General features: G+C 46.3%; 1 protein-coding gene across 1 annotated transcript in view; it reads right to left on the reverse strand.

The window, feature by feature from the left end:
- LOC111153786 (dynein cytoplasmic 2 heavy chain 1) overlaps positions 1 to 27,486 on the reverse strand; it is a 309,334-nt gene that overhangs the window by 14,396 nt on the left and 267,452 nt on the right. Inside the window, 3 exon segments of the mRNA XM_022513025.1 lie at positions 13,093 to 13,209; positions 18,204 to 18,285; positions 19,196 to 19,305. Of these exon segments, the coding sequence (XP_022368733.1) occupies positions 13,093 to 13,209; positions 18,204 to 18,285; positions 19,196 to 19,305 (309 nt within the window).

The raw sequence follows: 27,486 nt of genomic DNA on the forward strand, positions 1-27,486 counted from the left end.
GTGCTGACAAGCACGGCCACCGCATGTCCCCACACAGCGCTATCACAGTATCCCGGACTCTGTTCCCTGTGCTGCACTTTCTGTCATTCCCTAACCTGTCCATTCCCCTAGGCCCCTGCCCTCCGGCAACCCGCCATGTGCTCTCTGTGTTTTCTGGATCTGTTTCTGGGTTTTGTTCATTTGTATCTTTGATTTGTTAGATTCTACATCTACGTGAGATCATTCGGGATTTGTCTCTCTCTGACTTATTTAAACTAGCAGAACACCTCTAGGTCCACCCATGTTTTCACAAATGGCAGGATCGTGTCCTTTTTCATGGCTGAGTGACACCACTGTCTACAGAGACAACGTCTCTGTTCACACACCTCTGGAAGAGCACGGGGTTGCATGTATGTTTCTCACGTTGGTGCTTTCATTTTCTTTGGGTAAATGCCCAGTAGTGTGACTGCTCGGTCACAAGGGAGTTCCGTGTTTGTAATTTCTGAGGCGCCTCCATACGGTCTCCCACAGTGGCCACTGACCTGCCCACCCATGGCGCATGGGACTTTCTCCACAGCCCCACTGACACTTGCTGTTTCTTAGGGTTTTGATCGTAGCCATTCCGTCAGGCGTGCAGTGATGTCTCGTGGTCCCTGATGAAATGCGACGGATTTCTGTGTATCGATTTTGTACCCTGCGGTTTACTGAATCCGTGGACCCGCTCTAGTAGTCTTTCAGTGGAGTCTTGCGGGTTTCCTACGTACAGCATCGTGTCAGAACCTGCAAACCAGGAGGGTTCCACTGATTCCTTACTCATCCGGGTGCACTCTGCTTCTTTCTGTTGGCTGACTGCTGAGGCTAGAACTGCTGGTTGTAGGTCGAATAACAGTGGTGAGAGTGCATGTCGTGGTCCTGCTGCTGACCCTGAGGAAAGCTCCCAGTTTCTCCCCACTGAGATGAGGCGCACTGTCAATTTTTCACACAAGGCCTTCATCATGTGGAGCTCTGTTCCCTCTGAGCGTCCTTGTAGAGGATTTTTATCACGAATGGATGTTGTCCTTTGTCAGATGCTTTCTCTCCACCTACTGAAATACTTTTTTTTTTTTATCCTTTCTCTTATTGATATGATGGATCACACCGATTGATCTGCAAATACTGAACCACCCTCGCAGCCCTGGAATAAATCCCACTTGATTGTGGTGAATGACTTCTAGGATGTAGTGTTGGATTCGGTCTGCTAATATCTTGTTAAGGATTTCTGCATCCATAGACATGAGAGATACTGGCCTGTAGCTCTCTTTTTTGTAATATCGTTGTCTGGTTTTGGTATCTGTGTGATACTGGCCTCAGAATGAATTAGGATGTCTTTCCTCCTCTTCTTTAAATGTTTAGTGGAATTCACCATTGAAACCGCCTGGTCCTGGACTCTTGTTTCTGAAAATCTTCTGATAACTGACTCCATTTCTTGCTGGTCGTCAGTCTGTTCAGATTTTCACTTTCTTCCTGTTTCAGTTTTGGTAGGTTATGTGTTTCCAGCAATTTATCTATTTTGTCCAGGTTGTCCAATTGGTTGCTGTGTAAATTTTCACAATATTATCACATAATTGTATATTTTTGTGGTGGTGTTATTTCTCTTCTGTCATTTGTCATTTTATTAACTTGCATCTTCTATATCTCCCTCTCTTTTTATGACTCTTGTAGAGATTAATACATTTGGTTAATCTTTCTAGGAACGATCTTTTCATTCACTCATCTGTTCGATTGCTTTGTTTTGTTCCTTTGTTTTTTAGTTTCTATATCATCTATTCCTGCTCCAATTTTTATTATTTCCTTTCTTCTGCTGATTTTGGATTTTGTTTTTTCTTTCTCTAGCTCATTTAGGTGCAAAGTAAGTTATTCATTTGAAATTTTTCTTGTTTCCTGAGGTAGATGGTATGGGCATCTATTTCCATCATAGAACTGCTATTTCTGCATTCCAAAGAATTTGGACTACTGTGTATCCTTTATCTAAATGTTGATATCATATTAATTACAGTATAGTTAACATACAGTATTACATTAATATCAGCTGTAGGATATAGTGTTCAGCATTTTTTTAAATTTTTTATTATGGTAGTTACCATATAGTACATCGTTAGTTTTTGATAAAGTGTTCCAATATTCACTGTTTACATATAACCCCTAGTGGACTGTGCAATCTGTGCCCTCCTTAATACCCACCACCATCCCCTCCAAAACCCTTTGTTTCTAAGAGTCCACAGTCTCTCATGGTTCGTCTTCCCCTCCGATTTCCCTGAAACCCTTCTCTGCATCTCCCAATGTCCTCCGTGTTATTTCTTATGCTCCACAAGTAAGTGAAACCATATGATAATTGACTCTCTCTGCTCGACTTATTTCACTCAGCATAATCTCCTCCAGTCCCGTCCATGTTGATACAGAAGTTGGGTATTCATCCTTTCTGATGGAAGCATAATACTCCATCAGAATATATATATATATATACACACACACACCACATCTTCCTTATCCATTCATCCGTTGAAGGGCATCTTGGTTCTTTCCACAGTTGGGCGACCGTGGCCATTGCTGCTATAAACATTGGGGTACAAATGGCCCTTCTTTTCACTACATCTGTATCTTTGAAGTAAATACCCAGTAGTGCAACTGCAGGGTTATAGGGCAGCTCTATTTTTAATTTCTTAAGGAATCTCCACACCATTTTCCAGAGTGGCTGCACCAACTTGCATTCCCACCAACAGTGTAAAGAGGGTTCTCCTTTTTCACATCCTCTCCAACACTTGTTGTTTATGGTCATGTTGTTTTTTGGCCATTCTGACTGGGGTAAGATGGTGTCTCAATGTGGTTTTGATTTGAATCTCCCTGATGGCTAACGATGATGAACATCGTTTCACATATCTCTTAGCCATTTTTATGTCTTCTTTGGAGAAGTGTCTGTTCATGTCTTCTGCCCATTTTTTAACGTGATTATCTGTTTGGTGTGTGTTGAGTTTGTGGAGTTCTTTATAGATCTTGGATATCAGCCCTTTGTCTGTAGGGTCACTTGCAAATATCTTCTCCCATTCCATGGGTGGCCTCTTTGTTTTGTTGACTGTTTCCTTTGCTGTGCAGAAGCTTTGATCTTGATGAAGTCCCAAAAGTTCATTTTCGCTTTTGTTTCCTTTGCCCTTGGAGACATGTCCTGAAAGAAGGTGCCGTGGCCGATGTCGAAGAGGTTACTGCCTATGTTCTCCTCTAGGATTCTGACAGATTCCTGCCTTGCGTTGAGGTCTTTAATCCATTTCAAGTTTATCTTTTTGTCTGGTGTAAGAGAATGTTTGAGTTTCATTCTTCTATACATAGCTGTCCCAATTTTCCCAGCACCATTTATTGAAGAGACTGTCTTTTTCTCACTGGATATTCTTCCTGCTTTGTTGAAGATTATTTGACCATAGAGCCCCTATCTGGGCTCTCTACTCTGTTCTACCAGTCTATATGTGTCTGTTTTTGTGCCAGTACCATGCTGTCTTGGTGATCAAAGCTTTGTAGTAAAGCTTGAAATCAGGCAACGTGATGTCCCCAGCTTTGTTTTTCTTTTTCAACATTTCCTTGGCAATTTGGGGTCTCTTCTGGTTCCATACAAATTTTAGGATTGTTTGTTCTAGCACTTTGAAAAATGCTGGTGGAATTTTGATCGGGATGGCAGTGAAAGTATAGATTTTTCTGGGAAGTATAGACATTTTAACAATATTTAGTGTTCTGATGCATGAGCATGGAATGCTTTTCCATCTTTTTGCATCCTCTTTGATTTCTTTCATGAGTGTTCTGTAGCTCCTCGAGTACAGATCCTTTACCTCTTTGGTTAGGTTTATTCCCAGGTATCTTATGGGTTTTGGTGCTACGGGAAATGGAATTGATTCTCTAATTTCCCTTCCTGTATTTTCATTGTTAGTGTATAAGAAAGCAACTATTTCTGTACATTGATTTTGTATCCTGCCACATTACTGAATTGCGGTATGAGTTCTAGTAGTTTGGGGGTGGAGTCTTTTGGGTTTTCCATATAAAGTATCATGTCATCTGCGAAGAGAGAGAGTTTGACTACTTCTTTGCCAGTCTGAATACCTTTTATTTCTTTTTGTTGTCTGATTGCCGTTGCTAGGACTTCTAATGCTATGTTGAACGAGAGTGGTGAGAGTGGGCATCCTTGTCGTGTTCCTGATCTCAAAAGTAAATATCCTTCTCAATGAGGACAGACTGACAGCCTTCCCTTTGAGATCAGGAATTCGACCTTCTGCCATATTAATTATGATGTATTACAGTGTGGTTCTCCTCAGGTTCATCTTGTTTGGATTTCTCTGTGCTTCCTGGACCTGGATGTGTGTTTCCTTCCCCAGGTTAGGGAAGTTTTCCATCACTATTTCTCCACATCAGTTTTCTGCCCCTTTGTCTCATTATTCTCCTTCTGGGACCCCTATAATATGAACATTTGTTTGCTGGATTTGTTTGCTGAATGTTGTCCATGATGCTCTCCAACCTCATTTTTAAAAATACTTTTTCCTTTTTACTGTTCAGTATTCACCCTGTCTTCTAAATCTCCAATCCTTTCTTCTGCGTCTTCTGGTCTGTGGCTTCACTCTGGTGTGTCTCTGTCGACGCTGTCACTGAGAGCCTCCACTTAGTCTGGTGGGTGTTTTTATGATCATTACTTTAAACCCCTTATCAGATGTATTGTTTTCCTTGTTTCATTTATTTCTCGTTGTGGGGTTATGTCTTTTCCTTTGCGTAGGAACATCATCTTCTATCTCCACATTGTGCTGGACCTTCCGTGTCTCTGAATTAGGCGACAGCTGAACTTAGGAGAGTGGTCATCTAGGCCTGCCTGTGCGTGGACTGTGAGTGTGTCTGCTGGTAGGAGCTGGCGAGCGGGAACCTTGTTGGGCACAGGCCGGGGTCGTGGGGCCTTCGGAGCAGGGGCTGCAGGGCATCCTGAAGAGCAGCTGAAGGCGAAGTGGCGTGTGGGCTGGGGGTGTCCTGGGGTCCTCTGTGAGGGAAGCCCCGTCAGGGCCGCTCAAACTGAACTGGTTGCAAGCCGGGGTTGTTCCTGGAGACTGAGCTCAGGCAGAGTCCGTGTGGCACCCGGAGGTGAAGCTGGCGCAGGCTGTGATGCTCCCGGGTTCCCTATTCAGGGCACACAGTGACAGGGTGACTCACTTGATAGGGCTGTGGGCTTGGTGTTCTGTGGTGCTTCACCCTGGGGCTGCCTGAGGGGGCAGCAGGAGCCAGCACAGTCAGGGGCTCCTGGCAGGCTCCGTGCAGGGGCACCTGGGTAGCGGTCTCTGAGGGCTCTGTGCTGGAGTGTTCTGGGGTATGTACTACACACCTTTGTCCCCTTGGTGTGACAACAGGTGACATAGTGACTGCAGAGCGGGGGCATCTCAGTGTGCGTGGTGCTGGCACCACGATCTTGGTGTGACCCCGAGAACGATGTGGGCTGGGAGCCCGGGTCCCACCGAGGGCAGCAGCTGGCTCTGACGCTTGGACTCTGGGCCCCTGTGCATTGTGAAGGCGGATGGGGGAGGTGCACGGTGTGGTGCCCCCCGCCTTCACCCAGAGTGTGGGGCAGCAGCTCCCCTCTCAGCTGGCAGGACCTTTTAGATTCTCGTTACTTTTCCAAACTGCAGCTTTGTTTCCGCGGGCCGTGACACGCAGCCTGGGGTTCCCTTCGTTACCTTGTTTCGTCCCTCACGCTGTTCTCTAGCTGGTCTCTGCAGAGCGGGCTCTCTGTGCCATTCTCTGATGCGTGCACAAAGTCGTCGTGCCAGAGCTGTTTTTCTAATTAAGGCGTTTGTAAAGTGAGGTAAGTAAAATAGGATGGAAGTGATCAAGTACGATATCACGGAGCCATAATTCTGAGTCTTGTAACATCACGTTGCTTTGTGAACAACTGGGCAACAGACCGGCATTGGCCCTAACGCTACGTTCCTGATTTGCGTTCGGTTTCTGGCCAACTGTGTGCGAGTCCTTCAGGCCATTTTCTTCCGCGTTGTCACTACCCACTTACTCTCCGTGCTCTGATTGTGTTGCTGGACTCCTCCATACATGTCCTACTTTTTTCTCCATTTAGGTCACTATATGCTTTTAATTTTGTTTTCCAGAGAATTAACACTTAATTTGGACCTAACTGAATTAACCTCTGTGAGCATATACAACTTATGTGTTATGCTTAGAAACCCTAACCAAACTCCAACCTTAACTTCTATATGCAGTTTTTCAGTTTTGTTCACATACATGTTAGAAGACTGATTGGAGTAAATATTAACTACTCCCTTTCCTAAATCCTGGAGACAATGAAGCTGACAGGAGGCGGAAGGGGATACACTTTTAGGTCCCAGAGCCATGACTGCCAATTATTACTAGAGCCTAATTAGTTACTCTGTTGCTTTTTATGTTTTCTAAAGGAATTTATAATTACTAGAAAACTCAATGCACTACTTTTTCTTCTAGTAAGCAGTATAGAAATAGATGTTACATCACATAGAGAATAAAACTTCAAAGTCTATTCACAGATATTCATACTTAAGATTTTAAAATTGTGTTTAAAGTCATGTACTTCATCTACAATTGTTTTAAAGGCGAAGGTCTCCCAAGTTCCAAAGTTTTTCAGTAACTGAGGGTTTTCAAGGGGGGAAATGGTAATGAAATAAGATTTTGTTAAGGCTCTTTCCTTCCCTCTTGTACTGCGCCCACGATGGTGATGGAAGAGGACGCTGACCTCATGTCCGCAAGGGACACTGCACAGAAGCTCTCTGGAGAGCAGCTCCCCCGACGGAGCTGAGCGCGGACCGGACATGGCAGCCAGACCCGAGGGTGGATGGGGTGCAGAACCAGGTAACACAGGGAAGCACAGCGGGGAGGGACAGTACTGAGGGGCCATGAGCAGATTCCTCTGCCCAGGGGCACAAGAAAAGTGCCGCAGTTTGAAAGGTCAGCTGGAATGGAAAGAATCCAGGCCTGGACTCCTGCCAACCAGGGGGCACCTGCTGGAGCTCTCTCCATGTCAGGAGGCTGGGGAGACCACGGTTTAGGTTCCCTCCACCTTGACAGCAGGGAGGGTAGGGTCTGGGGGCCACACCAGCCCCTGCCTCAGCAAGCCCCAGGCCCACCGCCCATTGTAGCTCCGGACACACGGGGTCACAGAGGAACAGCAGCAGTTTAAAAGAGCAACTGGAATACAAAAGATCCAGCCTGAGAATGTCTGCCACACGGCGAGGGGCTACTGGAACCCTCTGTGGGTGGGAGAGGCCCTGACATCACGGCAGGAGCACAGTCCATAGTCACAGTAGTGAGCCCTGGGACACTAGCCCACCAGTCTGACACACACGGGGACACCTCTAGTCTGTGGTCACCGGAGCTCCAGCACCATGTTGACAGAGGGGCAGACCCCTCCCCGCACACACTGCAGGTGACTTGTTGCAGCACAGCTCAGGACGACTGCCCACGCAACCCTAGCTGCTCCTGCACCACCTGGGCGCTCTCTGGGTGAGGCGTGCTGGGATGGCCCCCGCCTTTGTCCACATTAGTGACTGGGCAGCCCCCGCACAGAGGGTCCCAGACTTCCCAGCCGCCACTCCAGCCAGCCAGCCCCACCATCTACACAGGGGATGACCACCCCTAAGACCCAGTTTGGAAGAACTTACCGTCTGCCTAACTGATGGGAACACACGAAGTCAAGCGAGACGACGAAACAGAAGACTATGCTCCCAATGAAAGAAGGCGATGAAAACCTCAAGAACCAACTAGAATGGAGGTAAGTGAAGTAATGGTCACGGAGATGCCTACCAGACTAGAGAGGAGAGTAGATGAGCTTCAACAAAGAGAAACTAGAAGAAGAACCAATCAGAACCGAGGAATACAATAACCAATGAAAAGGACAGCCGAGTCAACTGATGAGAGGACGCGGAAGAATGGGTCAAGTGCCTGGAAGACAGGGAAACGGGAAACCCAAGCCAACCAGGAAAAAGAAAGGACGTTCAGAAAATCAGGGTAAGGGATCTCCTGGACAACATGGGCATTCCAAGGGCGAGGAAGTTTAGAGCTACTCTTCAGTAAGCTTTCTGCCCCTTTCCCTCTCTCCTCTGAGACCCTTGTAACATCCGGGCTCAGGACGCACAGAAAGCTCCAGACAAGATGAATCCACGGAGGGCTAAGGCACGAAACAAAACAATAAAATGTTGAAAGTTAAATATAAAGACAGAATTTTCAAAGCAGCAAGAGAGAAGCAACCTAGTTACACACAGGGAAACCCCAAAGGCTGGAGGCCACACTGGAGGCACAAGATACATTCTAAGTGATGAAGGGAAAAAACTAGAACCAAGAGTCCTCCACACCACGAGTTTACCTTTCAGAACTGAAGGAGAGAGAGAGTTTACCAGACAGACAGACCTTAAAGGAGCTGATCACTATTAAACTGGCTTTAAAATAAATATTAAAAGGACTTCTTTAAGGGAAAAAGGAAATACCATAATCAGACAAAATTATGAATGAAAAAATTTCATCAGTAACAGCAAATATGTAGTGACAAGTGGAGAGCAGTGATGTAAAAAAGCTAGTATGAAGGTGTGTACAGAAAACATCAAGGAGCTGAGTAAAAATGAAGTTCTTTTAGAATGTGTTCAGACTTCACGAGACCTTAGGATCCTATATAGGAACCTCACAGTAACTCAAAACAAATGTACAAGAGACACACAAAAATTAAAGGGAAAGTCAAATCTAATGCTGTACAAAGTCCTCTGTCACCAGGAGATAGAGCAAGAGAAGATGAAAAGAAACAAGGAAGAACTACAACCAGAAAATGATCAACAAAATGGCAATAAATTCTTACCAATAATTCCTTTAACTGTAAATGGTCCAAATGTGCCAGTCAACAGACATCAGGAGAATGAATGGATACAAAAGAAGACCCACCTCTGTGCTACCTGTGGGGGGACCCACTCCAGACCCCGAGACACCTACACCCTGAACATGAAGAGTTGGAGAAAGACAAGCCATGAAGATGGTAGTAGAAAACACCCCTGAGGTAACAACACGTATGTCAGACAAAACAGATGTTAAAGCAAAGGTCGTAGCAAGACAAAGAAGGTGCTGCACGGTGATAACAGGATCCAGCAAGGGAAAGTAACGGTCGTGAGTATCTATGCACCCGACATTTGAACACCTAAATGCAAATGTTAACAGAGATAATACAGTAATAATCGGGGACTTTAACACACCCCTTACATCCACAGAGATCATCCAGGCAGAAAACCAAAAACCCATTTCTGTGTGGGGCACGGGATTTTCTGTAGACGAGATGCCCGGTTAGTCCACAGAACAAGTCTAAGTATACTGAAGACTGAAATCCTATCAAGCTTCTTTTCTGACCACAAAGATATGAAACTAGAAATTATCAGAAAAAACGTGAACAAAACACAAACAGGTGGGAGCTAAACCACATGCTACTAATGGGTCAATGAAGGAACTTAAAGGAATAAAAAACTCAGAGACAAATGGAAATTACAAAACAACAATCTGAAAACCTCTGCACAGACAAAGCAATTCTAAAGGAGGGCGATTTACAGTGATGCAGACCGACCTCAGAAACTAGAAAAACCTCAAATTAATATAACCTCACACCTAAAGGAACTGTAACAAAAGAACAAAGCTCTAAGTTAGTAGACAGAAGAAAAAAGTAAAGATGAGAGTGGAAGTTTGTGAAATATGAAACTAGAAAAAAATAGAAATCAGTGAAACTAAGAGCTGGTTCTCTGATTTACCTTTAGCTGGACTCCGAGAGAGAGAGAGAGAAAGAGAGAGAGAGAGAGAGAGAGAGAATATACACCATCACCCCTGAAACGAGGAAGGGCTGACACCTTAGAAATACAAAGGACTATGTGACAGTAGTATGAAAAACTATTCTAACACACTGAACAATCTAGAAGAAATGGAGAGAGTCCTGGAAACATCAGACCTTCCAAGAATGAATTAAGTAGTAGAACATCTGAACAGACTGAGTACTAATAATGAAAGTGAATCGTAATCCATAAGACTCCGAACAAACAAAAACTCCCGGGCCTGATGGCTTCCCAAGTGCGGTCTACCAAACATTTAAATAAGATTTAACATCCTCCCCAAACTATCCCAAAGAAATCAAAGAGGAAGGGAAACTTCCAAATTCAAACCAGTTATCCTGACAGAAAAATCAGACAAAGACACTACAAAAACAGAGAACTACAGGCCAGTATCCCCAAAGAATACAGATGCAGAAATCCTCAACAAAATATTAGTAAAGGACATTCAAAAATACATAATGGTCACTCACCATGACCAAGTGGGATTTATTCTGGGGACGCGAGGATGGTTTGACGATCTGCAGATCATGCAGTGTCATACACCACGGTAACAAAATGGAGGCTAAAAATCACACGATCATCTCAGTAGATGCAGAAAAAGAAAAAAAAATTCAACATCCTCTCCTGATAAAGACTCCTGATTAAAAAAAGGGATTTAGAAAGAACATATGTCAACATAATAAAGGCCTTGTAGGACAAACCCACAGCTAACACCATACTCAGTGGTGAGAAACAGAGCTTTCCCTCTAAGATCAGGGACAAGAGGTGCACTCCTGCCACATTTATTCAAAGTGATACCGCCAGTCCTAACCACGACAATCAGACCAGAGAAACAAATGCCATCCAAGCCAGTAAAGAGGTAAAAGTGTCGATGCTGGCAGATGACATGATAGCAGAGGTAGGAACCCTACAGATTCCACCAAAAACAAAACAAAACAAAACAAAACAAAACCCATTAAAACAAATGAATTCAGTGAAGCTGCAGGATACAAAATGAATATACAGAAGCCTGTTGCATTCTTACACACTAATAACAAAGTAGCTGAGAAACTTAGGAAAAAATTCCATTTATAGTTGCACCAAAATGAAAAAAAAAAGTCTAAGAAAAATCTTAACCAGGGAGCTGAAACCTGAGTGATCTAAAGCCCATTAAGCTCTGATGAAAGAAATTCAAGACAACACGAATGTAAAGACACACCAGACTCACGGGTTAGGAAAGTTAATATTGTTAAAATGTCCATGCTATTCAGAGCAACGTGCAGAATCAGAGCAACCTCTATCAAAATACCCACAGCATTCTTCATAGAACTAGCACAAATAGTCCTAAAATTTGTAGGTACCCACAAAAGACCCTAAACAGCCAAAGCAATGTTAGAAGGACAAAGCTGTAAGTACCACAATCCCAGGGTTCGAGATCTACGACAAAGCTGTGGTCATCAGAACAGTGTGAGACACAGATCAAGAGAACAGAAAAGCAAGCCCAGAAACAAACCCACGCTCATGTGGTCAGTTAATCTATGGAAAAGGACACAGGAATACACAATTAAAAAATGATCATCTTTTGAATAAGTGGTGTTGGGAAAACTGGACAGCTACCTACAGAAGAATGAAATTGACCATTTTCTTACACCATTCGCAGAATAAAGTTAAAAGGGATTAAAGTCTTAAACGTGAGACCTGACAGCATTTAACTCCCAGAAGCAAACACAGGCAGGAAGCTCTTAGCAACACATTTTCAGATCCATCTCCCGAGGTGAGGGAAACAAACGCAAAAACAAACCCGTGGGACGACACCAACATTAAAAGCTTCCGCACAGCAAAGGAAACTATCAACAAAACAGAAAGGCAACCTACTGCATGAAAGGAGATCTGTGCAATGACACATCTGATAAGGAACTAATGTCCAGAATATCCAAGAACTTCTATGACTCAACCCCCAAAACAAATAATCTGGTTAAAACAAGAGGCAGAGGATCTGGGCAGACATTTTTCCAAGAAAAGACACAGACGGAGACAGACAGGAAAGATGCTCAACAGCGCCCGCATCAGACGCGCGTATCAAAGACTCACGACGAGATCTGAAACCTCACACCTGTCAGGATGGCCAGAATCAAGAAGACAAGAAACAACAAGTGTTGGTGAAGATGCGGAGAAAAAGGAACCTTCGTGCACTTTGCTGGGAACGCAAATGGGTGCAGCCACTGCGGAGACCGCAGCGAGGCTGCCTACAAAGTGAAAGTGGGAATACCTGAACCACTCCCTGATCACACTCCTGTGTATTTACCCCAGAAACATAAAAGCACTAACTTGAAAAGATACCCGCATCCCTCTTTTGACGGTGGCGTTCCTTACGACAGCCAGGACGTGCGCACTCACGGACGGCCGACAGGCGGACAGCGCGGCACATGGACGGACGACGCGGACGTGCACACACATGTCGTCCACATACACATGGCCACAGAGAGCGAGCCTGCTACTCGGGACAAGATGGAAAAACGGAGAGGGTGTTATGCCAAGTGAAATAAGTCAGAGAAAGACCATGTGGGTTCATCTCTATGAGGAATCTAAGGAACAAACCGAATGAACCAATCGACAATAGACACACAGACCCCAAATACAGAAAACAATCCAGTGGTCGCCTGAGGGTGTGGGGGTTGGGGGGATGGGCAGAGGGGGTGAGGGAGTACGAGGTGCCACCTTCCAGTTGCAGAATGAGTCGTGGGGGTGAACAGCACAGCCCAGGGCATATGGTCCGCGGTACTGGGACGGTGTTGTCGGGGGACAGACGGTGGCCCCACTTGTGGTGAGCACAACATCGCTGTGTTGTTCACCTGAAACTCATGTAACGTTATGTGTCAACCACAGTATTTCTTTCCCTGGCTAATCCCAGCACAGGGACAGAGCCTGCTAGGAATCAGATGTGTCTTAAACTGTCGACACTCAATGTCTGCGTGGCTGACTTGGGCAACAAAGAACATACTGTACGGTAATCCAGATTATCAATAGAGGCTTTTCTCCTTAGCAGGATGTACATTACTTAGAAATCAGAAACTATAATGCTATTCTTTCCATAACAAAACAAAGATTTTTTAAATGCCCAATACATTTTAAGAATCATAAAGGATACGATATTTTGACTCTAAATTTGTTCAAACGCAGGTGACATCAGAAAGCAAACAAAAAATGCCAAGGCTGAGACTATCTCATCCCAACGGCGGAGTGGGGTTACCTGGGGAATCCAGCCCACACAGCACGGGAGAACGGGAGACACGCTGGGAGAATCGTGGTCATGTTCCGAGAGCCGGCTCCCGTCAAAACTGCAGCCTTCCAGCAGCAGGCCGCCCATCTGTCAGGGAAACAAGCAAACCACTGAAATCCACAGGCAGTCTGACATGTCAGGAGCCGCTGTGCGCTAGCCAACGCCGCGAGGCCACACGGGCTTTCCTGACTCCGGACACCACGTATTCTGAAAACAAAGACGACGGTATCTAATCGGAGAATAAAGAAGGTGAAGACCGGGGCCAGTGTTCACAGGACTTCTGCCTCTCTATTTATTTAGCAGGTAGTTCAGAAACAACTGCTTAAAATGTATTTAGTTACAACTGCAGGTGTGTCGATGTTAGGTTAATTGAAATATAATATAAATATGATGGAACATGACCAAAAGTTAGTCTTTCTCCAAGAGGGTGAGAGAAAAGTGTAATTAAAGGAGACCTTTAAAGGTGCCCCTTGCTTGGGGTTCTGATATCATTTTATTTATTTATTTATTTATTTATTTATTTATTTATTTGACAGAGATCACAAGTAGGCAGAGAGGCAGGCAGAGAGGAGAGAGAGAGAGGAGAGAGAGGGAGAGAGAAGAGGAAGCAGGCCCCCTGCTGAGCAGGGAACCTGATGTGGGGCTCGAGCCCAGGACCCCGAGATCATGACCTGAGCTGAAGGCAGAGGCTTTAACCCACTGAGCCACCCAGGCGCCCCTGATATCATTTTTTGAAGAAAAGAATAAAGCTCCGAAAGTTGAAGGCAAAACACCCATGCCTTGCAGAGCTGGGAGAGTAATGAAGAGTTCTTCTCTCTTCTCTTTCTCTACACTAACCTTCGTGTACGTTTAGGGAATTATGAAAATAAAAATACAACTATTTAGATAACATTAGTTTCATGTTTCTTCTTTAAAAGTGTTCATCGTTTCAGTCTCTGCACTGTTAATCTACCCGGAGCTTAACAGATAGGTCAGAGGTCAAGCCGGTCCTGTGCGTTCAGAGCCACATCTGTAGGCTCATAATGCAAACTTGATAGAAAATACAGAATAATCTCTTCTCTTTAAAGGTTTTATTTGAGAGAGAGCGAGCGAGCATACCCAGGCAGGGCAGGGGCAGTGGGAGAATCCCAAGCAGACTCTGCACAGAGCACGGAGCCCGACATGGGGCTTAATCCCAGGACCCCCAGATCATGACCTGCGCCGAAACCAAGAGTCTGACACTTACCCACCTGAGCCGTCCAGATGCCGAATACAGAATGATCTTATAAACATTACCTAATACTTTCAGGTTTTATCAATGCTAATAGAAGTGCTCTAGCCTTTAAAGTCCAGAGAGGCTTACCAGAATGTAGCTGGGAGAGGGTCTGAGGGACCGTGAAGGTGAGGAGGTCACGGTGGGGTACGCCTGGACCAGTAATTCTGAAGAGCTAATTTTACAGCAAGATTGCTGTACCACAGAAAAGACAGACACCTTGTTTGTTAGTGGGAGCGCTGATATAAAAACAGAATCACGGAAGACCTAAGTTTAACACTTTCTACTCCGGCACTGGCGTGATGACACTCGGGCCGATTTGAGAGTTGACAAAGTGTGGTGGCCTTGACAAAATGTTAAAATTTCGAAAGTACCTGCTAATTTCAGGGCTAGAATGTCTCTAGGTTTCAAGCTGAATTAGTCTGTCTGGAAATGTGCAGACACGGTTCTCGCTGAGAGAGCCCCAACTTGACCTTGTAACAGGTGGCTCCTGAGACAGAGGCGCATCACTGTTCTCTGCTAGCGAGCAGCGGCCGGCTGAGAAGGCACACGCCGAGCCTTGTTTCAGTCGTTGGCACCTCTGAGCCCCCAACACACATCTGGGCTCCCCCAGCCTCCCCTGGGCTGTCAAACTGCCCAGTCCTGCCACTTCCAAGAAACACCTTCTAAATCTCCCCCCTCTCTCCGCACCCTCTGTGACTACCGTATCATGAAATTTAAGGGTCATCGGTGGAATTTAAAGACCTCCTCACTCCTGAGAATGAAACTAAAATGTAAGAATGCCAACACGTAACACGTAACACCGCATCGTTTGCACCGTAAAACAACATACCGGGGGTTGGAAAGGTTTCCACAAAGGTCCCCCGTGTTTCCCCTGCAGCTCTCCTTTAAAGGGAGGCATGAATGAAGACAGGCTCAAAACATTTCCTGCATTGCCGAAAACGACAGCTTGGAGGACCTCACCAGTCTCCAGGCTGACGGATTCCTGCTGCTCAAATCAACAATCTGGCAGGCTTTACTCCTCCTCAGCGGGGCACTGAGCCGAGCACCCAGCCAAAGAGGCAGCCCAACAGGAGCAGAACACAAGCCCCGAGACACAGCCTGAGGCAGACGAGAGCTCCCCCAGCCCCCACAGGAAGCGCGGCATGCGGGCACACGAGGTGGCCCGGCCTTCCCAAGCAGCCCCGCGGCACAGGAAACACAATGACCCAACCGGGCCGAGGCCTCCTCGTTTGCCCTTTGGGGTGTGGTAGCCTCAGTGGTACGGGGGACAGCGGGGGCCTCCGGAGCTGCTGGGGAGGTCCCCTCCCTGCCACGGGCCAGCTCCAAGTGGGGACACGTGGGCAGCCTGTCGCCGGCAGACCCAGCCCTGCGCCTCACAGCCCTGCTGGGCCATGGCAGGTCAGTAGCAGTAGCGAGGACACCCTAGAGGAACACGGTCCAGGGACTGGGGATCAACAGACAGAGGTGTTCTCTTAAGCAGGTCTGGAGGGTCGGGGACACTGACCGGTGAGGGGAACTACAGCCTTGCCTGAACACGTCCGTGGCTGACTCGGCCTAAGGCGCGGGAGGTTGAAAGAGACCTAGGACAAACACACACCCTCCCACACACCTGAGTTTTCAGTCTTCCAGGAAACATTACTAAACCCATTGACAAATGAGATGACAAGGACTCAGATGACTCCATGAAATAATTGCTCGAAGTCATGTGGTTCTTTTTTGGAGAACTAAGATTAGAATATTGTTTTACTAACTGTCCGCCTTTCCCCTCCAATCTACAAAACATAACATAGAAGCTTGGGGTTTTCTGGTTGTAGATACTTTTACTCCTATGTTGTAAGAGCAGAGGCCACATGGTTCCAGAGATACTAACACACTCTGACTCCGAATGTAACCCATTTCCCTTGCTGTTTATACCAGTGGACATCTGAAGAATGATGGCCCGTACCATCCGTGGGGCTCACAGCAGCCAGAGACCACACAGCCTGCTCAGGGGCACGGCTCCTGTGACAGGCCTGCCCTCCCTGTCCCAGACAGCTGGGCCAGAGTATCAGACCAGCAGCGATAGAGAAGGTCATTCTCATGGGTTAGAAGCTCAGGTTAAAATGAAACACAATGGGACGAAAGAAAATCCTTCTGATTTCTTCAGCTCTGGGGGAGAATTGTATAGCCAGCTCTAGAGAGCCAAAAGAGAAAGATCCAGCTTGTCACTGATGAATAGATCTCTGGCACACCAGAAAGCCACTGCAGATGCTACAACCCCACCACAGGGCCTGTCCTACTGAAGGCCCAAACTCCACTGCCCAACGAGGGCTCAAGTGAGCGCCCACCATGTAACAGCCGTGGCTCGACGTATGTGGGATACAAACCACGCGAACAATGACTAGTGTCACGGGACTTTCGTTCCAGTGGACTAGGATGGACAACGAGTAAACATAATAAACAGACTCTACAGTACGCCACAGAGCACTAGGGAAGTGAAAACCGTGCACCCGGGAAGCACAACTATGTAAACAGAACCTGTGAAAAGCCACTTGCCCCAAGCTGCCTAAGAGAAAGAACTGGAGTCGTACATTTGGTTGACTTAAGACCGAATGCATGTGAGGCCCTGGAAGACATGGTGGAGACACGAGTTGGGAACTGTCTGCGGCCCTCTGACACACCAGCCACCGGCCCCACGTGCCGTGTCAGGGCAGCGGGCTGCAGGTGGGGAGGTGGCCCCCACGTGCGGATGGGGAGGAATGGCTGGAAGGCGCGGGGCTGCACACCAAGGCTGCCGTCGCTGGGAGACGTTGCCACTGCAGACTGTGAACTGGTTTTGTTATTAACATGTGCATGAGTACGTTCCTATAGTTAGTTATTATTTTAAAAGTAATGGATTCTTTCATTGTGGCGTGTTAGTCACCATACAGTACATCATTAGTATTTGATGTTGTGTTCCAAGACTCACTGTTTACGACAACGCCCGGTTCTCCATACAGTACGTGCCCTCCTGACTGCCCATCACCAGGCTCACTCATCTCCCCTGACTAACCCCTCCCCTCCAAACCTTCCCTTTGTTTCCAGGACTCCATAGTCTCTCCTGACCCATTTTCCCCTCTAAAAGCAATGGGGTTTTAACAGGAAAGCCACCAGAGAAAATTTATGCCACAAAACATGGCTTGAGTTATTTTCTTTCTAAACACAGAGGGCTGGGGGGCACCTGGATGACTCAGTCAGTGAAGGGTCTGCCTTCAGCTCAGGTCATGATCTCAGGGTCCTAGGATCGAGCCCCGCATCGGGCTCTCTGCTCAGTGGGGAGCCTGCTTCCCCCTCTCTCTCTGCCTGCCTCTCTGCCTACTTGTGACCTCTCTCTCTCTGTCAAATAAATAAATGAAATCTTAAAAAAAAAAAAAAAAACCACAGATGGCTTGAATTTTACACCAAACTAATATACTCACAAACTATTACCTCCATAAGGACAAGACTTGGGTCTGTTTTCCATAAACTAAACTTTATACTTGCCTTATTGTACAGTTAATATTTATTGAATTGAATTTTAGAGCAAGAAACCTAACCGAACTTCAAGATTTGTATCATTTTTTTACCAAAAACTAAATTTTTCAATACGTTGTGTCCCTAATAGTCTTATTTTTAGAGTGGAAAGGATTTTTGTTTTGTCCAAGCTGCTTCATCCTAAGTCTTGACTTTGACTTTTCACATAGGAGATACGATATTTCGGCTAATCTTCCATTAAGATAAGCAAGTCAGCGACGGGAGTTTCAGAGTCGTTATCAAGTTGGCAATATTATTACTTTTAGGCCTGGATAAGCATCAGAATTACCCCTACCTTAATCTGCAGCTTTGCCTCTCTCAGCCGACCCTTCCACGAGGCTACGAACTTAAGGCTGTCCACGGAGCAGCCCATCGCCCTGTAACATGGAAGCAGCCAATGTCAGAAAGCATCTCAGGAAATGAAATACAGACAGTAAGGCTGACATTTTCCTCTTCGTTTACAACTGAAATATTTACAATGTGCATGGAAGCAGATTTCCTAAACGACGCAGGATCTTAGACCTCACGCCACATCTGTAAAGGAACGGCCTACAGGATCCCCTGCCGCTAAGGCACACAGGGCTTCGCCGCTCCATCCTCCGCCTCCCGTTGGACCACCGCGCGGGAAGTGTGCCATCGTGCTTATTAGTTGAACCGAAACATGGACACATGAAATGACCCCCAGGCACTACACAAGGAAACGCCCCCGAATCAACACAGAACTAAATCTGGTTCCGTTTACTTTTCCAAGTACCTTTTAGTCCATTCTAATTTATTTAAAAAATCAGTCTATATGATAGGATTATCCAAGTGTGTCCTAAAAAAAAAAGCTTGATCTTAACTATCAAACCCTGCTCCCCACCAGTAAGCCTGGCCAGCATGTCTGAGAAAGGGGTCTGCAAAAATTAAAATGCTTCTGCACAGGGCCCAGTGGTCGCCACGGGGAGATGCACCGTGGCTGGCGAGACTGAGAAACCCCACGCGTACTGTTCTTTCCTGTTGGTCCCTTTACCTATGAGTAGCTCCTCCACCCACCCTATCAGACACAGCTTATCCAGGTCAATCGCCGACAATTTAAAAATTAAATTTCACCTTTTCAATTCTAATAAAAATATCATAGTTCTAAGCAATATTTCTCAAACTAAAAGTTCCCTGTTAAGAAATGTCAAGTACTAGGAAATAACGTAACTCCCTTGATTTAATAGTAAGTTTATTTCTGAACAGCGATGGGAACGTGATCACAGGCACAGGAAGCAGAGAGACAGACGCGTCAAGAGTTCGGCTCACCTTGCCGTCTCCTGGCGAAGGGCGTTGAGAAACGTGTCTGGGTGGAAGAGCTCTGACAGGTCGAGTGTGTCAGAGAGAAGAGCCTGCTTCTCAGCCCTCTCTACCCAGCTCTAGAGGGGAAAGAATAAGACACACACTTATTTAAAAACTTTGTAAACGTGGAAGACAAATCTGTTAAAGAACTATTATGTAGAAGTCATGTTCAGTGACGAAGTTATACCATTCCCAGCTGCTCCGAAACAGTGCCTGGAAAAAAGAGATTCTGCTTTACATCGTGAGTCTACCGTAATTTGCTTTTGACATAATATCCATCCACCGTAAAAAAGCTTCCTTGCACAATCCTTTGCTGGTAAAATTCTACTCCAAATAAAAAGCGTAAAATTAGAAAAATCATCTCACAATCAGCATTTCCGCCGGGGCCGACACTTCTCTTGATGAGCCGCGGTTCGGAGTGTGCTCAGAAGCTGACCTGAGAGTGGGGTCCGAGCGCAGACCCCCAGGGCCCCCGAGTCCTGGTCCTGCGAGCTGAATGGGCCCCGATCCAGACCTGCCTGCAGATTTGCCACCTTTCTGAGCCAAGCATTGAAGAGGAGGGTCACGTCCAACAAGAACGGGTTCTTTGGTACAAGGTGTTTCTGCTCAGTCTCTTCTTCTTATCTGGCATTTTATAAACCCGCTATGTCCCCTGGAGAAACACACATCGTCCCCAAGCATGTCCTAGGTGTTTCACACTATGGACGGGCTTCCTGCGTGTTAGCTGACCCTGTGCTCCCCCCACCACCGAGCCCCGAGCGTCCTACTCCTCTCGCCGCCCAGGACACGGAGGGCTGGAGGCTGACTGAAACAGCCCCATGCGACGGTTTCTGTGCAATCCACCGGGCGGGTGCTGAGGTGCCTTAGGGGAAAGGTAACTTACTGGTGATCCCCATGTCCATATGGGCCAGTCCGTCAGTCTGTCAGCCCAGCTCCAGCACAGACGCGGTAGCACGGTGACATCAGCTGGTACCACCCCGCACAGCGGTCATCTACTCAGTCATTCACTTTGTATGATTATGACGGCTGGGAAACACGGTGATCACTCACTCCCGTACGGAGGAGCTATGCATCCTGTGCTGCAACACCCCGTCCCCAAGGACGTACACCTGTCAGCCAGGTGCGGAGAAGCCACTCCACAGTGCCTGTGTCTGTGTGAATGTCCAGTGCCTCTGACCTCCTCCCGCCTGCAGCAAAACCTTCCTGCGGCCCTACACCGGTTCATCACACGCTTACTTATAAAGCAGAAACAACCTAAAAAGAGCTCTTTAGCAAACTATATTTCTTCGTGGATATTACCTATTTTAAGGATGTTTAAATTATTGTTTATTTGGTTTACTCCCTATGAAATGTTTTCATTATCTGCCTTCTACTTTCACTAGCTAGACAAAGCTAACAAATTATGCTTGCATGATCTTTTATAAGTAATACTTAATGCAAACTTGTTTCAAATTAATACTATCATTAATTCTTAAAATTAAATTTTAATTCAAAAATTTCAAAACAGTTGTTGCCTGTATTAGATATGCATATGTTCAAATTAACTAAAAATTAAAGTGTGGCTAATAATCAGATTTTTACTTAAAATGTGAATTAATAACATTAGTAAGAAAAAGGAAAAGCTTCTATAATACAAATGTTTTTATTAGTCCATGGCGGGGAATAAACGTTTTTGTCAGGCTTAAAGGCAGACTAAAGCAAAGGCATATTTGATAAAAGAATCTAAATAACAAAGATTCTTTTAATATGTATATTGTCTTTGAACAGCAAACTTCACAGAAGAAAACACAGTGAAGCACATTTTTTAAAAATTACATTTCAGCCTGTTTAGAGCAGCTTTCTTCATACTGTCAACACTGGGAAGTGACCGAGATGTCCTTCAGGACATCCTGGACTAATGCACTGAAGCACCGGCTGTCAGCCACGAAGGACGGGAGGGACCTTCGATGCACGCTGCTGAGTCAGAGAAGCCGCGAGAACAGGCGGCAGTTCCACAGGACCGCGGGAGCGCAAAAGGCGAGACTCTGGAGGCAGGAAGAAGACCGGCGACTAGCCGGGCTGGGTGAGGGGTGCCGGGGGGGACGCGGAGGGTTTCGAGGGCAGTGAAAGTACTGGGTGTGCTGCCGTAATGACGAGCGCGTGGCACCGTCTACTTTTCCAAACCCGCAGACGGTCACACATCAGGAGCAGATCTGAAGGTCAACTGCGGACCCTGGGTGATCACGACCCATCAAGGCAGGTGCATCCTTCGTTTTAAACCAAACAAACAAGGCAAGAAGGAGAGTTCTATTCCTATATGAACCAGTATAGACAGAATTTTGAAGGAAAAGGCTTTTCCCTGGAAAACTTTTTATCTAGTTAACTTACCTTTCATTCGTGAATACAACGAGGTATCACTTTTATATAGGCTAGAGTTCAGAAAATAAATACACAACTGTACCTTTTCTTTTTAAACATTACTCAAAAATGTCCTTCAACTGATTTACATATTAGTCAAAACTAAGATTTTTAAGGACATAAAAGTCAGAGACTAAAGCTATTAGCTATCAGTAATGAAACCAGTTAAATATAGAATTAGATCTATATCCTTATTGTAACAAAATTACATTCATATAATGAACTGTTTGAGATGAACTCAAAGGGCAACAGGAAAGCATCAGTTATACACCACAGGCAAAACCCCACTGCCCTTCACGTGTTCACACATGTTTATGAGATATATCATGGATCTATACAAAAGGAAGCTGAACTTCCATCTGTGATCAAAATGAGAAAAAATATAAGAATTCAATATTTTATATCGGCAGTATCACAGATCACTGGGGAACGGAAAAATTATTCAACAAATGATATTGAGGAAAAATGTTCATCATGACTGGCCATCAGGGAGATTCAAATCAAAACCACATTGAGATACCACCGTGCACCAGTTAGAATGGCCAAAATTAGCAAGACAGGAAACAACAAGTGTTGGAGAGAATGTGGAGAAAGGGGAAGGAACCCTCTTACACTGCAGGTGGGAATGCAAGTTGGTGCAGCCACTCTGGGAAACTGTGGAGATTCCTTAAGAAATTAAAAATAGAGCTACCCTATGACCCTGCAATTGCACTACTGGGAGTTTGCCCCAAAGATACAGATGTAGTGAAAAGAAGGGCCATCTGTACCCCAATGTTCATAGCAGCAATGGCCACAGTCACCCAACTGTGGAAAGAACCAAGATGACCTTCAACGGACGAATGGATAAGGAAGATGTGGTCCACATACACTATGGAGTATTATGCCTCCATCAGAAAGGATGAATACCCAACATGGACGGGGCTGGAAGAGATTATGCTGAGTGAAATACGTCAAGCAGAGAGAGTCAAGTATCATATGGTTTCACTTACTTGTGGAGTATAAGGAATAACACGGAGGACATTGGGAGATGGAAAGGAGAAGTGAGTTGGGGGAAATCGGAGGGGGAGACGAACCATGAGAGACTATGGACTCTGAGAAACAAACTGAGGGTTTTGGAGGGGAGGGGAGTGAGAGGTTAGGTGAGCCTGGTGGTGGGTACTAAGGAGGGCACTATTGCATGGAGCACTGGGTATGGTGCATAAACAATGAATCTTGGAACACTGAAAAAATAAAATTAAAAAAATAGAAAAAAACTTTTCTGAGATTTTAAAAATTAGAGGTTTAAAAAAAGCTTAACAAATTGCAGATCTAGGTTAGCAATCATTTTTAGGACATTTAGTAAAAAAGGAGGTTTTGAGATTTACTTAAGGTGAGGATTTTCTGTTCAAGGTTCTTCCTAGAAAACATATTACTGAAAAGTACTTTGCTGAGCTATTTGTACAGGGTGCAGAAAGCTGGGTAGCCTCTCTGAGGGCTCGCTTCTGTGCTCTTTGCAAACGCAGTCAGATGAGCCCACGGCCCAGAGCCCTTCCACAGGGTGCGCAGGTGCAGCTGGCTGGGTGCAAGGAGCTCAGGACACGGGGCTCTGATGACAGAAGGCACAGAACCGAAGGTAAGGGGAACCAGGACCATGTGCTCCAGCTACACTGACCATGCCACCACGTGGCGAGGGCTTTCAGGGACTCAGGATGGTTCACGACCTCCTGGGACAGGCTCTGACTACAGCAGGAAAACTGTGGACAAGTTTGCTAGAGGTGGCAGGTGGCCAGATGGAGTAGGGGAAGAGCTGAGGCCCCTGGGCCGGGAAACTGCAGGGACACCAGCCACTGGGGCGGCTTAGGGCGCACCTAGGGGTTCACCAGCAGGCTCGCCCCAGGACCTGGCCCTTTTGGGAGCATGCACAGGGAAGGAGCCCTGGGGCTGGTAACCCCAGGGCCGACAGGATCTTATTATCATATCATTTGCATTGCGGTGTCCCCCACACCCCCTACAGATGCTGCTCCCTGAAGATGGGGGATGTGAGCAGATGCCCAGGCCTGAGGGAGGAAGCCGGGGTAGGGGGTATGAGAAGGAGCACCTGGGAAAGGGGAGACCACGGAGACCCCCAAGCACAGGATGAGGCAGTCCGTGGGCTCAGGCCGCTCCTCTGTCTGGGGGCTGGACCCTTCCCTTGGAGAGCCCAGACCGAGGCAGAGTCCCCCAGACCCGGGACACCCGCACTGGCCTTCTGCGGCCACACCACGGCTGCGGGACACAGAGGGTCCCTGCAGCTGGGTCCTTCCTGAGCTCACAAGCCCACACCCTGACGGGGGCAGGCAGTGCTGATACACGGGCGCCCACAGGCGCGCCTCCTGCAGGGACCACGGTCTGTCTGTGGAGCCTGCTGATGCTGCGGGAGCCCTGGGGGGTGTGCTGACACGGTCTCCGCAGGCCTCCGCGGCGAGGAGCCTCTTATTATGCCGCGCCAGTCGCCGCCGAAATTGGTATGCATGTGACAAAAGCGAAATGCAGATAAAAATTCAGGGAAGACTTTGTTATCTTGAAAGCCAATTATGTTGCTATACTGTCACATTTCTAGAACCGAGATTTATCTTCTGCAGGCAGTTTATAGGCTCGCTTCCACACAACTGCAGATGATCGCAGACCACAGGCTACTACTTCGCATTCCGAATGTGCAGGACAGCTGACCACAGGCAGAATTTGCTAGCCAGAGTGTGGAGAAAGTACTGTCCCTGTTCAAAACAGAACTCCTAAAATCCGGTGATGCTACTGCGACAGCAACAGCCCTACTTTACTGGCCGTGTTTCGGGTACGCCTAAGTTCCCTTCATGACGGTGACAAACGGTTTAAAGCTCGGCTGTACGTTAATCGTAAATCTCAGAATTTGGGCTAAGATGTATGTTTTTCATGAAATTCCACTATTAATCTATTTATTTGTTATCTATTTCCTTCAGTAAATGTAGAGATTCCTGTTGGCAGGAATTCATGATTTCCTCATTACTGTGTACTTCCAGCACTTAGAATAGTGGTGGCACAAAACAGAAGCTCCATAAATAGTGAGTGAATGAATGAATGAATGAATGAATATGAATTAAAAAGATCCATCACATACGTCTTCTGGCTGAGTACCGTATAGAAAAATAGGGATGTTAGAGGTTTTAGATCGCAAACAGACTGCTTTTTCAATTCTGTTGATATGCCTTCCTATGCATACTTTTGCTGTGTGCCTACTATGTGTAAAACCCTATACTAGGCACTGTGAGAGTTACTAAAAGGAGTTGGAAAATAAAGACTTTTCTAGGAAGGCAAAGTACTACAGAACTTTCCAAAGTAGAGTCAGATATCCCAGAACACAAATGAAAAATTAAAAAGATATTTTTAGTAAGACTGCTTTTAACAACTAGGGTTTCAAGAGAAAATAAAGCAAATCTTCAAATGTGAAATTACAGAGTAAAAAATTAAACTGTAACATCTATCGGGCAGACTTAAATAGAAATTAAATCTCATAAGCATGTCACGGATGCTACAGAATACATATTGGGAGGTAAATCACGATGGTTAAGGAAACGTCAAAGAGATTCATGTCCGTTTCCTTGAGAATAACCCTAACCGTGATCGAATCATTCATTTATACATTAGATACTGAAAACCTACCTGTGCAAGCCCCTGTTTCACATGCTTGGATAGAGCAGTAAACAGACAAAAATGTCTGCCCTTCTGAAGCTTCCAGGGGAGGAACACAAAGAAAATTCAGTGAAATGCACAGAGCATTAGCTGGGGATGTAGGCTCCAGAGAAAAATAAAGAAGGAAAGGAGGGGGGCTACGACCTGAAACAGCATGGCCAAGGAAGGCCTCGCTGAGATGACGGTGGGGCAAAGAGCTCAGAGACAGAAAATCCCTTCGGTGCGAATCTGGGGGCAGCAGCTCGGGTGGAGGAAGCGGCAAGAATAAAAGCCTGGGGAGGGGGGTGCCGGTCTGGTCACTGGACAGCCCCGAGGCCAGCAAGGCTGCGGCAAAGGACATAAGGGAGTGGAGAGAGGAGGAAACCGGACAGGGAAAGCGCGTGACCTTCACCTGCCGGTGGATGGAAGGACTGTGTGACTCTGGAGATAAGATGTCACGAGGATATTCCCAGGAGAGGAGGGACAGCGTCTCATTCATGCTTTAGCCAGAACATCCAGGCTGCTTGGCCAAGAACCGACCGGGGGGGGCACGGGGGGATGCAGCACAGGTAGGTGGTGGCTGCACTGATAATGACATTGGTCAAGGCAGTGGCAGGTCAGGTGGTACATGGGAGTGTTCTCGAATATAGAGGTAAGATGTTTCTGCCAGGCTGGACACACACGAAGAGAGGACGGAGTTAACAGTGATTCTGAGATTCTCAGCCTCTGTCACAGGAAGGAAGGAGGAGTCAGTGACTTTTGCGGCAATGGCTGTATGGAGATAGGCCATCGTAAAACGTTTCAAGGGGAAGAGTGAAAATCTTTCTAAAATGTTGCTGATAGTTTATGGAATGATCAAAAACTGGCATGTTTTTAAAGAAAGGGCAGTTGAGTGTGAGTTCTCTCATTTACCATGTAATTCCTGTAAACGGTTTAACTATTCTTGAAATTGGGGTTGCATTTCTCCCATCTTTAAAAACGGAAATTACACCCACCTCGTGTGCTGTAAATATTACCAGATCTCATGTACAGCATATACGTGCCTAGTCTCCAGAATGAGCTCAGTTCTTACGAATATCTGTTTTCTGTTTTCTGTCCTTCATGAGATCATTTTTAAAAGTCTGGGGGTGCCTGGGTGGCTCAGTGGGTTAAAGCCTCTGTCTTCGGCTCAGGTCAGGATCTCAGGGTCCTGGGATCGAGCCCCACATCGGGCTCTCTGCTCGGCGGGGAGACTGTATCCCCCTCTCTCTCTGCCTGCCTCTCTGCCTACTTGTGATCTCTGCCAAATAAATAAATAAAATCTTTTTAAAAAAAGTCTGAATATATAAAGTGGCACACTGATAAGAAAAACAATCTGAAGCTCAGATTTTACATCTAGGAAAATGAGAAGAGCTATTTAGATGAACCCAAAAAGGGTGTCATGAGACATCTAGATCCAGAAATGCCAGTCTGAGTCCTTAGAGAACAGTCAAGGTCAAAGAGGGAAGAGTAAGAACTAGAGGCTCTCAAGATTGTTTTCAGTGACCATTCAGTCTTCTTCAAGTGGAGAGGAGAAGTAAAATGTAACAAATTGAAGAAGCAATCTGTGTGGCTAAGGTCACAAGAAGCATCTCAGCAGACATGCTAGAAACCGTGCCTGAATATTATCTGATCATAAGATAGAACACAACATCTAAAAAGAATCTCAGGAAAAACAAGAGGGAGGGAGGAGTAGGGACTGAAAGCCAGGCGACGGAAAGGTCTGCTTCCGGCACTGCCGGGTGCGGAGGGTAGGAGAGGACCCAGCGCAACAGCACTGCGGGCAGAAGGGGGGCCGTGGCAATCTGGTACCGCGCCCACTTCAGGCCTCGTCCACGATGAACCCTGGCCGTAGCAGGAGGAGCCATTTGGGCAGAATGGGGACCGGGGCGGGGGGTGGGACACGGAGAGACTCTAGGTGGCACCACATCTGCTATTTTCTCCCAGAGTTTCATTGTTTAGATGGATAGCTGTTTGGGGTTTCTAGAGGCTCCGCAGGTTTGAGCTCAGGTCATGATCTCCTGCCGTGGGGTGGAGCAGGAGTCCGGCTTTGTGCTCAGTGCAGAGTCTGCGGCAGATGCTTTCTCTGTCCCCCCATCCCTCCCCCACTTGCTCTCTCTCTCTAATAAATAAATAAATAATCTTAAAGAGAGAGAGAGTTGTTTAGATTGCTGTTGCTT

Source organism: Enhydra lutris, unplaced genomic scaffold (genome assembly GCF_002288905.1).
Source record: "Enhydra lutris kenyoni isolate GAN:26980312 unplaced genomic scaffold, ASM228890v2 scaffoldscaffold34, whole genome shotgun sequence".
NCBI classification, from domain to species: domain Eukaryota; kingdom Metazoa; phylum Chordata; class Mammalia; order Carnivora; family Mustelidae; genus Enhydra; species Enhydra lutris.